The 14,369-nt window shown below is 35.4% G+C and overlaps 1 protein-coding gene across 3 annotated transcripts in view; it reads left to right on the plus strand.

The window, feature by feature from the left end:
• Positions 1-14,369, plus strand: part of MOSPD2 (motile sperm domain containing 2) — a 61,507-nt gene that overhangs the window by 25,286 nt on the left and 21,852 nt on the right. For all 3 annotated transcript variants that reach the window (XM_082447182.1, XM_082447184.1, XM_082447183.1), the window contains exon 8: positions 4,108-4,232. In XM_082447182.1, the coding sequence (XP_082303308.1) occupies positions 4,108-4,232 (125 nt within the window). The remainder of the gene's footprint in view (positions 1-4,107; positions 4,233-14,369) is intronic.

Here is a 14,369-nt window from a genome sequence, read left to right on the forward strand (position 1 = left end):
ATGCAAAGTTAGTTCAACATATGAAAATCAACCAGTTATCCAACATATTAATAGACTAAAGAAAAAAAACCATATGATCATCTTAATAGACCCAAAAAGTATTTGACAAAATCCACTACACTCTCCTGATAAAAGCACCTAAGAAACTAGGAATAGAAGGTGCAAAGAGTTGGGACAACTGCAAAGTTAGTTGGATCACAGTAGTTCACACAAGACTACCCTCACTTATGACACCAATTGTAAGTTCAAGCGGTTTCCAAAACTACCCTCAGGTTTACTAGAATCATTCACAGAACTCACTGAAAGCTATTGTACTCACAGTTATGGTTTATTACCAGGAAACAATTCAGATTAAAATCAGCCAAGGGTAAAAAAAAAAAACATATGGTAGAATCCAGGGAAGTACCAAATGTGGAGTGTGTTACTTTCCCGTCATCAGTATGTGACAATGCTCATGAAGTATTTTCAAACAGGGAAGCTCACCCAAACCTCAGTGTTCAGAGTGTTTATTGGGGCTCCATTTCCTAGGCCTGATCAGTTTATCACATGGTTCATCTCCGTCTCCAGTCTCTCCAGAGGTCTACAGATACTGTGTGACCCAAAGCCCCCACCCTAAATTGTATCGTTCCAGTGTGACTCAGGGTCCCTAGGCAAACAAAGACACTCCAACAGGCATGAAGGTTACCTCCAGAAGCTGAGGGTAAAGGCCAGACCTTTCTTTGGGTAAAGTTAATTTTTCACAGAAGAGAATTTCTTCACCCCAATAAAGGGCATCTATGTAAAACCAACATCTATGAAAACCCACGGCTAACATCATACTTAGCAGTAAAAGAATGAATATTTTCCCCCTAAGATCAGGAACAAGATAAGGTTGTCAGCTCTTACCACTTACATTGCCAGGGCACTTTGGCAAGAAAAAGAAATAAAAAGTATCCAGATTGGCAAAGAAGAAGTCATACTATCTATATATGCAAGTGACATCTTCTATATGGAAAATTTTAAGGAATACACACACACAAAAGCCTATTAGAACTAATAAATGAGTTCATCAAGGTGGCAGGATACAAAGTCAATACACAAAACCAGTTGTATTTCTGTACACTGGCAATCAATAATACAACAATGAAATTAAACAATTCCATTTATAATAGCATCACAAAGAACAAAATACTTAGAAATAATAAAAGAAGTTGAAGACTCATATGCTGAAAACTACGGAACACCATCAAAGGAAATTCAAGACCTAAGTAAATACTCATCTCTTGTTCATAGATTAGAAGACCTAATATTGCTAAGATTCAATGCAGTCCCTGTCAAAATCCCAACTGCCTCCCCCACTTTTTTTTTTTTTTTTACAGAAATTGACAAGTTTGTCCTTAAATTCATATGGAAATGCAAGAGACCCAGAGTAGTAAAAATAATCTTGAAAAAGAACAGTGAAATGGCAGGACTCAACACCTCTTGATTTTTTTTTTTTTTTTTGGGCTGGGTTGCATCTTAGTTGAGGCACACAGGATCTTTTGTTCTCATTGCAGTGCACGGGCTCTTTGTTGCAGTGCACAGGCTTCTCTCTAGTTGTGGCGTGCCGGCTCCGGAGCGCGTGGGCTTTGTAGTTGCGGCATACGGGCTCTCTAGTTGTGATGTGTGGGCTTAGTCGCCCCGCAGCATGTGGGATCTTAGTTCCCTAACCAGGGGTTGAACCAGCGTCCCTTGCGTTGCAAGATAGGTTCTTAACGACTGGACCACCAGGGAGGTCCTGTACCTCTTGATTTTAAAACTCACTACAAAGCTATAGTAATTAAGATGTTGTGGTGTGGACATCAGAATAGACAAATAGATCAGTAAAACAGGATTGAAAGTCCAGAAATAAACCCTAACATTTATGCTTAATTGATTTGTTAACAATGGTGCCCAGACAATTAGGTGGAGAAAGATCAGTCTTTTTAATAAATGGTACTGGGACAACTGAATATCCACATTCAAAAGAATGAAGTTGGACCTCTACCTTCCATCATATACAAAAATTAACTCAAAATGGGTCAGAGTGAAAATTATAAAACTCTTAGAAAAAACCATAGGAGTAAATCTATATGACTTTGGAGTAGGCAGTGGTTTCTTAGGTATGACACCAAAAAAGCACAAGCAACAAAAGAATAGATATATTGTATTTCATTAAAATTGAAAACTTTTGTACCTCAAGGGACACTCTCAAGAAAGTAAAAAGACAACTCTCAGAATGGAAGAAAATATTTACAAATAAGACATCTGATGAGGGACTTAGGTCTAGAATACATAAATAACTTTTATAATGCAACAATAAAATGACAAATGGCCAAATTAAAAAGGGTGAAAGATTTTAATAGACATTTTTCCAAAGAAGATATGCAAATGGGCAATAAATACATAAAAGATGCTCAGCATCATTAGTCATTAGAGAAATGCAAGTAAAAACCAAATAAGATACTACTTCACACCTACTAGGATGGCTGTAATCAAAAAGACAGACTAAAGTAGAAAGTGTTGATAATGATGTGGAGAAATTGGAACCCTTATACATTGCTGGTGAGAATGTTAAGTGGTGCAGCCACTGTGGAAAAACAGTTTGGCAGTTCCTGAAAACATTAAACATAGAATTACCATATGACCCAGCAATTCCACCCCTAGGTATATCCCCAAGAGAATTGAAAACATATGTCTACACAAAGAGTTGTACACAAATGTTCATGGTAGCATTATTCATAATAGTGAAAAGTGGAAACAATCCAAAGTTCATCAATTGATAAATGGATAAACAAATGTTACATATCCATAAAATGGAAAGTTATTCAGCCATAAAAAGGAATTAAATACTGATACATGCTACATCACAGATGAACCTCAGCATGCTGAGTGAACAAAGCCAGTAGGAAAAAAAAACACATGTTGCATGATTCCATTTATACAAAATGGGCAAATCCATAAAGACAGAAACTAGATTAGTGGTTGCCAGGGAATGGGAGAAGGGAGGATAAGGAGAGATTGCCAGTGGGTGCAGATTTCTTTTCGGTGTGATGACAAGTGTTCTAAAATTAGATAGTGGTGATGGGTTACACAACTCTGAATATACTAAATAAAAACCATTGATGTGTATACTTTAAAAGGGTGAATTTTATGGTATGTAAGTTTAATCTCCATAAAGCTGTTATAAAAAGTCAGATTTTGCACTTCAGTTAATTCAAGTAGCATAGCTTCAAACATGTCAACTCAGACTTTTTAAATTGAAATTAATGAAAATGTAAATGTTATGTAAAAAAATTTTAAGCATAATTAGCCAAAGTAAAAATGCAATTTTCTGAACTACTGTTTAATGTTTATCATGCTGTTTTATTTCCTGATTTTTTTTCATTGACGCTTTTGCAAATTTAATGCTGGATTTCTCTTTTTATTCCTTTAAAGTGTGCTTAGAAAGTCATGATGGAAACGAGGTTTAAAAGTTTAAGTATAAATCAGAATGGCATGACAGAACAAAATTGTAATTACTAAACAGCTGTGTTTGATAACAGTTTATTCTTGCAGGTTCTATAAGATCGTCACAGTTCTAAGCTGCAGGGCTTGGGAGAAAGGCACAGAAGTTTAGGCTTAGGATGGAAAGTCTGGGTCTGGCTCACGCATAATGAGGAAGCCTGCTTTTTTCTCTTCCTGACTTCTCATTTGAGAAGGTTTTTCAGATTGGGGGTTTATCAGAGAGGCATAAGGCAAATGACTCTTCTCATACTATTGTACATATTAGTGAATCACAATGCTGTTTGATTCATTGTCTGGAAATCTTAGTAGTTGGGATCATTGATGGATTGTACAGAGGCCAAAACCCTGATAGGTTTATTAATGAACATCAGGATAATTTAATCTTCCTGAATCTTCCTGGAACATTTGAAACCCATAAGGGACAGTCAAAATGTAGATGCCTACAGAGATTAGAGAATGTGAATTAAGTACTGTGCCATGGAAAAATACATATTAACAGATTTTAGCCTGAACTAATTTCAGAGGACGTGGGTTAGCACATACAGTAAGTAAATCGAGAAAGAGAATGAAAGGAATTTAATGAAGTGACTGTTTTTTCTTCAGCTGCTTTCAAAATTGTGAAATCCTGGCTTGGTCCAGAAGCAGTGAGTTTGTTGAAGTTTACAAGTAAAAATGACGTCCAAGACTATGTCAGTGTAGAATACCTGCCTCTTCACATGGGCGGAACTGTAAGTACAGTACTTGAAACCTGTTTCTAAAATAAGACTGGGTCACGGCACATGAGGCTGTATTCTTTCCTCAAGGAAAAAGGAAAAGCAATATCTTACCATCCTAAGAAAAATCATAGATACCCTAAAATAGCAAGCAGTGTTACAGACACTTTTTATTTAAGTTTTCGAGGTGTTAAATTTTTATTTGTGAATAGGTCATGTCTTTACATGGTTCTAAACTGAAACCTATGGAGTAAAAGTATTCAGAAACAAGTATTCAGTAAAAAGTCTTTGGACTGCTATGCCAACCACACTGTTCCCCTCCCTAGTTTCATTTCTTATTTTTATTTCCAGGGATCTTTGTTACCTATATAAGCAACTATAGTAAATATGCAGTATATATATAAGCAACTATAGTATATATATAATTCTTTCTCGCTCCCACCTGTTTTAAAAAAGTAGTGTATTTATACACTTGTGTATCCTGCTTTTTTCTTCACGTCTTACAGATCATTCTAAATCAATATGTGATAAGTTGTCTTACTCTTGTTTATGGCTGCATAGTATTCCAGTGTCTAGAGATGAACCATAAATTGTTTAAGGAATAACCATAAGTTATTTAATTTCCTTTTGATGTGTCTTTAGTTTGCTTCCAGTTGTTTACTGTTGAACAGTTTTTAATTTAAAATGTAATATATACTGTCATTTCCATTTTTTGGAAATGATCTTACTACTTAGAAGTAAGAGACCAGGAGTAAGTAGATATGTGTTAAATTTTTAATACTCCATAACAATGAAACATATTTGGATAATGACTGTTTAAAGTAAACTGTGAAACCTATGGATTTGGTATGCTTTGGGTTAATTTGATTAATAATATTTCAGTTATTTGATTTTTACAATCTACTTTGTACTGGCAAAATTGTATTCAACTAGAACCAAAGGACTAGCAAAATGAAAAGTTTTGGTGTGTGCTTTACTTTGTCTTCCTTCATTTTAAAAAAGTTGAACCAATATTTTTTGGGGGGAGTTATCAACCTTTTATTTTTACAATACATCTTTTATTTGTACAATACATCTGGAACCTATCAAAGATCATCTCAGCAACTGAATAAAATATCTAAACCACAATTTACTCTTACTCTCCACGAGGATGGTGTGTTATACAGAAAGTTCTCAGCAGCTTTTGGCAACCAGCTAAAGATGATTTTAAAAAGGAAAAAAAAGAAAAGAAGAAATAGTACAAAGTCCCTAGACAACACTTATGATCTGAGACTCAGATTTATTTTAAAGGATAACAAATATATATTATCCTTAGGTCTGAGATTCTGTTTCCAGACTATCAGAACTCAACATAATCCTCCACAGAACTCCTAACACACTTCAACTCACTGCAAGAGAAACTGGGTGGGGTGGGGGTAACAGAAAATTAAAATTTTCCTATACAGACATGCACAATTATTTCTTCAGCCAAATTGGACCTTAAACTGGTTACAAGTATCTTGATTCCCAGACATCTGAAAAACCAAATGAAAAGTCTCTATTATTACTGAATGATGGTCATTAAAGATGGCTGCAGAGATGTTTCTTTTTTCCCCCTTAAACATCCAATTATTTCTGTCTTTTTTTTTTAACTTTTATTGGAGTATAGTTGCTTTAAAATGTTGTGTAAGTTTCAGGTGTACAGCCAAGTGAATTGGTTATACATATATATACATATATATCCATTCTTTTTCAGATTCTTTTCCCATATATTACAGAGCGTTGAGTAGAGTTCCCTGTTGTATACAGTAGAACAAGCGACTGAGCAAGTCCTTGTTACTTATCTATTATATATATAGTAGTGTGTATATGTTAATCCCAATCTCCTAATTTATCACTACCCCCATGTTTCCCCTTTGGTAACCATAAGTTTGATTTTGAGATCTGTGAGCCTGTTTCTGTTTTGTAAATAAGTTCATTTGTATCATTTTTTTATTAGATTCCACATATAAGTGATATCATGTGATACTTGTCTTTCTCTGTCTGACTTCACTTAGTATGATCATCTCTAAGTCCATCCATGTTGCTGCAAATGGCATTAATTCTTTCCTTTTATGGCTGAGTAATATTCCATTATATATATGTACCACATCTTCTTTATCCATTCCTCTCTTGGGCATTTAGGCTTCCATGTCTTGGCTATTGCAAATAGTGCTGCAGTGAACATTGGGGTACATGTATCTTTTCAAATTATGGTTTTCTCTGGATATATGCCCAGGAAGTGGGATTGCTGGATCATATGGTAGTTCTATTTTTAGTTTTTTAAGGAACCTCCATACTATTCTCCATAATGGTAGTACAAATTTTCATTCCCACCAACAGTGCAGGAGGGTTCGCTTTTCTCCACATCCTCTCCAGCATTTATGGTTTATAGATTTTTTTTTTTAAACGATGGCCATTCTGACCAGTGTGAGCTGATACCTCATTGTAGTTTTGATTTGCATTTCTCTAATAATTAGTTATGTTGAGCATCTTTTAATGTACTTCTTGGCCATCTGTATATCTTCTTTGGATAAATGGTCTATTTAGATCTTCCGCCCATTTTTTGATTGGGTTTTTTTGTTTGTTTTTTGGTTTTTTTTTTAACTGCATAAGCTGTTTGTATATTTTGGACGTTAATCCCTTGTTGGTCGCTTTGTTTACAAATATTTTCTCCCAATCTGTGGGTTGTCTTTTTGTTTATGGTTTCCTTTGCTGTGCAAAAGCTTGTAAGTTTAATAAGGTCCCATTTCTTTATTTTTATTTTCATTTTTATTACTCTAGGTGGTGGAACAAAAAAGATATTGCTACAATTTATGTCAGAGAGTGTTCTGCCTATGTTTTCTTCTTAGAGTTTTACAGTATCTGGTCTTACATTTAGGTCTTTGATCCATTTTGAGATTACTTTTGTGTATGGTGTTAGAGAGTGTTCTAATTTCGTTCTTTTACATGTAGCTGTCCAGTTTTCCCAGCACCATTTACTGAAGAGATTGTCTTGCCTCCTTTGTCCTAGTTTAGTTGACCATAGGTTGGTGTGTTTATTTCTGGACTTCCTATCCTGTTGCATTGATCTATATTTCTGTTCTTGTGCCAGTACCATAATGTTTTGATTACTGTAGCTTTGTAGTATAGTCTCCAGATCGCTTTGGATATTTGGGGTCTTTTGTGTCTCCATACAAATTTTTAAATTTTTTGTTCTACTTCTGTGAAAAATGCCATTGGTAATTTGATACGAATTGCATTGAATCTGTAGATTGCCTTGGGTAGTGTAGTCATTTTGACAATATTGATTCTTCCAATCCAAAAACATGGTATATCTTTCCATCTGTTTGTGTCATCTTCAGTTTCTTTTATCAGCATCTTATAGTTTTCAGAGTACAGGTCTTTTGCTTCCTTAGGTAGGTTTATTCCTAGGTATTTTATTCTTTTTGATGTAATGGTAAATGGGATTGTTTCCTTAATTTCTCTTTCTGATCTTTCATTGTTAGTGTATAGGGATGCAAGAGATTTCTGTGTATTAATTGTGGATCCTGCACCTTTACTGAATTCATGGATGAGCTCTAGTAAGTTTTCTGGTAGCATCTTTAGGATTTTCTATGTATAGTATCATGTTATCTGTAAACGGTGACAGTTTTACTTCTTTTCCATTTTGAATTCCTTTTATATCTTCTCTGATAGTTTTGGAAGTCCTGTACACAACAATGTTGTATAAAAGTGGTGAGAGTGCACACCCTTGTCTTGTTCCTGATCTTAGAGGTAACGCTTTCAGCTTTTCACCATTGAGTATGATGTTAGCTGTAGGTTTGTCATAAATGCCTTTTATTATGTTGAGGTATGTTCCCTTTATGCCCACCTTCTGGAGAGTTTTTTTTTTTATCATAAACGGGTGTTGAATTTTGTCAAAAGCTTTTTCTGCATCTATTGAGATGATCATATGGTTTTTATTCTTCAATTTGTTAATATGGTGTATCACATTGATTGATTTGCGTATATTGAAGAATCCTTGCATCCCTGGGATAAATCCCACTTGATCGTGGTGTATGATCCTTTTAATGTGTTGTTGGATTCTGTTTGCTAGTATTTTGTTGAGGATTTTTGCATCAATGTTCATCAGTGATATTGGCCTGTAATTTTCTTTTTTTGATCTCTTTGTCTGGTTTTGGTACCAGGGTGATGGTGGCCTCATAGAATGAGTTTGAGAGTGTTTCTTCCTGTGCAATATTTTGGAATAGTTTCAGAAGGATAGGTGTTAACTCTTCTCTAAATGTTTTATAGAATTCACCTATGAAGCCATCTGGTCCTGGACTTTTGTTTCTTGGGAATTTTGTAATCACAGTGTCCATTTCAGTACCTGTGATTGGTCTGTTCATATTTTCTGTTTCTTCCTGGTTCAGTCTTGGAAGGTTTTACCTTTCTAAGAATTTGTTCATTTCTTCCAGGTTGTCCATTTTATTGGCATAGAGTTCCTTGTGGTAGTCTTTTGTGATCCTTTGTATTTCTGTGGAGTTTGTTGTAATTTCTCCTTTTTCATTTCTAATTCTATTGATCTGAGCCCTCTCCCTTTTTTTTCTTGATGAGTCTGCTTAAAGGTTTATCAATTTTGTTTATTTTCTCAAAGAACCAGCTTTTAGTTTTATTGATCTTTGCTATTGTTTTCTTTGTTTCTGTTTCATTTATTTCTGCTCTGATCTTTATGATTTCTTTCCTTCTGCTAACTTTGGGTTTTGTTTGTTCTTCTTTCTCTAGTTCCTTTAGGTGTAAGGTTAGATTGTTTATTGGAGATTTTTCTTATTTCTTGAGGTAGGCTTGTATCGCTATAAACTTCCCTCTTAGAACTGCTTTTGCTGCATCCCATAGGTTTTGGATCGTCGTGTTTTCATTGTCATTTGTCTCTAGGTATTTTTTGATTTCCTCGTTGATTAATTCAGTGATCCATTGGTTGTTTAGTAGTATATTGTTTAACTTCCACGTGTTTGTGTTTTTTTACGGTTTTTTACTTGTAGTTGATTTCTGTCTCATAGCATTGTGGTCGGAGAAGATTGTTGATATGATTTCAGTTTTCTTAAATTTACCAAGGCTCACTTTGTGGTCCAGCATGTGATCAGTCCTGGAGAATGTTCCCCGTGTACTTGAGAAGAATGTGTATTCTGCTGCTTTTGGATGGAATGCTCTATAAATATCAGTTAAGTCTATCTGGTCTAATGTGTCGTTTAAGGCCTGTGTTTCCTTATTGATTTTCTGTCTGGATGATCTGTCCATTGATGTGAGGTGTTAAAAGTCCCCCACGATTATTGTCTTACTGTCAATTTCTCCTTTTATATCTGTTACCATTTGCCTTATGTATTGAGGTGCTCCTAAGTTGGGTGCATATATATTTACAATTGTTATATCTTCTTCTTTGATTGATCCCTTGATCATTATGTAGTGTCCTTCTTTGTCTCTTATAACAGTCTTTATTTTAAAGTCTATTTTGTCTGATATGAGTATTGGCCCTCCAGCTTTCTTTTGATTTCCATTTGCATGGAATACTTTTTTCACTCCCCTCACTTTCAGTCTGTATGTCCCTAGATTTGAAGTGGGTCTCTTGTAGACAGCATATATACAGGTCTTGCTTTTGTATCCATTCAGCCAGTCTATGTCTTTTGGTTTGAGCATTTAATCCATTTACATTTAAGGTAATTATCTGTATGTATGTTCTTATTGCCATTTTTTATTTTATTTTATTTTTTTGGCCATGCTGCATGACTTGCAGGATCTTAGTTCCCCAACCAGGGATTGAACCTGGGCCATGGCAGTGAAAGCACCAAGTCCTATGCACTCGACCACCAGGGAATTCCCTTCTTAATGCCATTTTGTTAATTGTTTTTTGCATTTGTTTTTGTACGTCTTTTTTCTCCCCTTCCTCTTTTGTTCTCTTGTGATTTGATGACTTACTTTAGTGTTCTGTTTGGATTCCTTTATCCTTTTTGTGTGTCTATTGCAGATTTTTGGTTTGCGGTTACCATGTTTTGATATAGCAGTCTATATACGAATAAGATTGTTTTAAGTTGCTGGTCTTTTAATTTCAAATGCATTTCCAATATCCTGCATTTCTACTTCCCTCTTCTCATGATTGATGGTTTTGATAGCATATTTGTGTGTGGATTATTTCCTACCTTTACTGTTAGTTTGCCTTTACCAGTGAGCTTTTCCATTCATAATTTTCTTGTTTCTAGTTGTGGCCTTTTTTTCCCCATCTAGAGAAGTTCCTTTAGCATTTGTTGCAAAGCTGGTCTGCTGGTGCTGAATTCTCTTAGCTTTTGCTTGTCTGTAATGCTGTTGATTTCTCTGTCGAATCTGAATGAGATCCTTGCTGATAGAGTAATCTTGGTTGTAGGTTTTTCCCTTTCATCTCTTTAAATATATCGTGCTACTCCCTTCTGGTCTGCAGAGTTTCTGCTGAAAAATCAGCTGATAACCTTCTGGGAGTTCCCTTGTATGTTATTTTTTTTTTTTTTTACTTTGCTAATGTTGTTTTTATTTATTTATTTATTTATTTTTTAAATCAGCCATCAATTTTATACACATCAGTGTATACATGTCAGTCCCAATCGCCCAGTTCAGCACACCACCATCCCCACCCCACCGCGATTTTCCCCCCTTGGTGTCCATACGTTTGTTCTCTGCATCTGTGTCTCAACTTCTGCCCTGCAAACCGGTTCATCTGTACCATTTTTATAGGTTCCACATACATGTGTTAATATACGATATTTGTTTTTCTCTTTCTGACTTACTTCACTCTGTATGACAGTCTCTAGATCCATCCACGTCTCAACAAATGACTCAATTTCGTTCCTTTCTATGGCTGAGTAATATTCCATTGTATATATGTACCAAAACTTCTTTATCCATTCGTCTGTTGATGGGCATTTAGGTTGCTTCCATGACCTGGCTATTGTAAATAGTGCTGCAGTGAACATTGGGGTGCATGTGTCTTTTTGAATTACGGTTTTCTCTGGGTATATGCCCAGTAGTGAGATTGCTGGATCATACGGTAATTGTATTTTTAGTTTTTTAAGGAACCTCCATATTTTTCTCCACAGTGGCTGTATCAATTTACATTCCCACCAACAGTGCAAGAGGGTTCCCTTTTCTCCACACCCTCTCCAGCATTTGTTGTTTGTAGATTTTCTGATGATGCCCATTCTAACAGGAGTGAGGTGATACCTCATTGTAGTTTTGATTTGCATTTCTCTAATAATTAGTGATGTTGAGCAACTTTTCATGTGCTTCTTGGCCATCTGTATGTCTTCTTTGGAGGAATGTCTATTTAGGTCTTCTGCCCATTTTTGGATTGGGTTGTTTGTTTCTTTAATATTGAGCTGCCTGAGCTGTTTATATATTATGGAGGTTAATCCTTTGTCCGATGATTCGTTTGCAAATATTTTCTCCCATTCTGAGAGTTGTCTTTTCGTCTTGTTTATGGTTTCCTTTGCTGTGCAAAAGCTTTGAAGTTTCATTAGGTCCCATTTGTTTATTTTTGTTTTTATTTCCATTACTCTAGGAGGTGGATCAAAAAAGATCTTGCTGTGATTTATGTCAAAGAGTGTTCTTCCTATGTTTTCCTCTAAGAGTTTTATAGTGTCCGGTCTTACATTTAGGTCTCGAGTCCATTTTGCGTTTATTTTTGTGTATGGTGTTAGGGAGTGTTCTAATTTCATTCTTTTACATGTATCTGTCCAGTTTTCCCAGTACCACTTATTGAAGAGACTGTCTTTTCTCCATTGTATATCTTTGCCTCCTTTGTCATAGATTAGTTGACCATAGGTGCATGGGTTTATCTCTGGGCTTTCTATCTTGTTCCATTGATCTGTGTTTCTGTTTTTGTGCCAGTACCATATTGTCTTGATTACTGTAGCTTTGTAGTGTAGTCTGAAGTCAGGGAGTCTGATTCCTCCAGCTCCGTTTTTTTCCCTCAAGACTGCTTTGGCTATTCGGGGTCTTTTGTGTCTCCATACAAATTTTAAGATGATTTGTTCTAGTTCCGTAAAAAATGCCATTGGTAATTTGATAGGGATTGCATTGAATCTGTAGATGGCTTTGGGTAGTATGGTCATTTTCACAATATTGATTCTTCCAATCCAAGAACATGGTATATCTCTCCATCTGTTGGTATCATCTTTAATTTCTTTCAGCAGTGTCTTACAGTTTTCTGCATACAGGTCTTTTGTCTCCCTAGGTAGGTTTATTCCTAGGTATTTTATTCTTTTTGTTGCAGTGGTAAATGGGAGTGTTTCCATAATTTCTCTTTCAGATTTTTCATCATCAGTGTATAGGAATGCAAGAGATTTTTGTGCATTAATTTTGTATCCTGCAACTTTACCAAATTCATTGATTAGCTCTAGTAGTTTTCTGGTAGCATCTTTAGGATTCTCTATGTATAGTATCATATCATCTGCAAACAGTGACAGTTTTACTTCTTCTTTTCCAATTTGTATTCCTTTTATTTCTTTTTCTTCTCTGATTGCCATGGCTAGGACTTCCAAAACTATGTTGAATAATAGTGGTGAGAGTGGACATCCTTGTCTCGTTCCTGATCTTAGAGGAAATGCCTTCAGTTTTTCACTGTTGAGAATGATGTTTGCTGTGGGTTTGTCGTATATGGCCTTTATTATGTTGAGGTAGGTTCCCTCTGTGCCCACTTTCTGGAGAGTTTTTATCATAAATGGGTGTTGAATTTTGTCAAAAGCTTTTTCTGCATCTATTGAGATGATCATATGGTTTTTCTTCTTCAATTTGTTAATGTGGTGTATCACATTGATTGATTTGCGTATATTGAAGAATCCTTGCATCCCTGGGATAAAACCCACTTGATCGTGGTGTATGATCCTTTTAATGTGTTGTTGGATTCTGTTTGCTAGTATTTTGTTGAGGATTTTTGCATCTATATTCATCAGGGATATTGGTCTGTAGTTTTCTTTTTTTGTAGTATCTTTGTCTGGTTTTGGTATCAGGGTGATGGTGGCCTCATAGAATGAGTTTGGGAGTGTTCCTTCCTCTGCAATTTTTTGGAAGAGTTTGAGAAGGATGGGTGTTAGCTCTTCTCTAAATGTTTGATAGAATTCACCTGTGAAGCCATCTGGTCCTGGACTTTTGTTTGTTGCAAGATTTTTAATCACAGTTTCAATTTCATTACTTGTGATTGGTCTGTTCATATTTTCTGTTTCTTCCTGGTTCAGTCTTGGAAGGTTATACCTTTCTAAGAATTTGTCCATTTCTTCCAGGTTGTCCATTTTATTGGCATAGAGTTCCTTGTGGTAGTCTTTTGTGATCCTTTGTATTTCTGTGGTGTTTCTTGTAACTTCTCCTTTTTCATTTCTAATTTTATTGATTTGAGCCCTCTCCCTCTTTTTCTTGATGAGTCTGGCTAATGGCTTATCAATTTTGTTTATTTTCTCAAAGAACCAGCTTTTAGTTTTATTGATCTTTGCTATTGTTTCTATTTCATTTATTTCTGCTCTGATCTTTATGATTTCTTTCCTTCTGCTATCTTTGGGTTTTGTTTGTTCTTCTTTCTCTAGTTTCTTTAGGTGTAAGGTTAGATTGTTTACTTGAGATGTTTCTTGTTTCTTGAGGTAGGCTTGTATCGCTATAAACTTCCCTCTTAGAACTGCTTTTGCTGCATCCCATAGGTTTTGGATCGTCGTGTTTTCATTGTCATTTGTCTCTAGGTATTTTTTTATTTCGTCTTTGATTTCTTCAGTGATCTCTTGGTTATTTACTAATGTATTGTTTAGCCTCCATGTATTTGTGCTTTTCACGTTTTTTCCCCTGTAATTCATTTCTAATCTCATAGTGTTGTGGTCAGAAAAGATGCTTCATATGATTTCAACTTTCTTAAATTTACTGAGGCTTGATTTGTGACCCAAGATGTGATCTATCCTGGAGAATGTTCCGTGCACCCTTGAGAAGAAAGTGTAATCTGCTGTTTTTGGATGGAATGTCCTATAAATATCAACTAAATCTATCTGGTCTGTTGTGTCATTTAAAGCTTCTGTGTCCTTCTTTATTTCCATTTTGGATGATCTGTCCATTGGTGTAAGTGAGGTGTTAAAGTTCCCCACTATTATTGTGTTACTGTCGATTTCCTCTTTT

The sequence above is a fragment of the Balaenoptera physalus genome, assembly GCF_965194825.1.
Source record: "Balaenoptera physalus genome assembly, chromosome: X".
Classification (NCBI taxonomy): domain Eukaryota; kingdom Metazoa; phylum Chordata; class Mammalia; order Artiodactyla; family Balaenopteridae; genus Balaenoptera; species Balaenoptera physalus.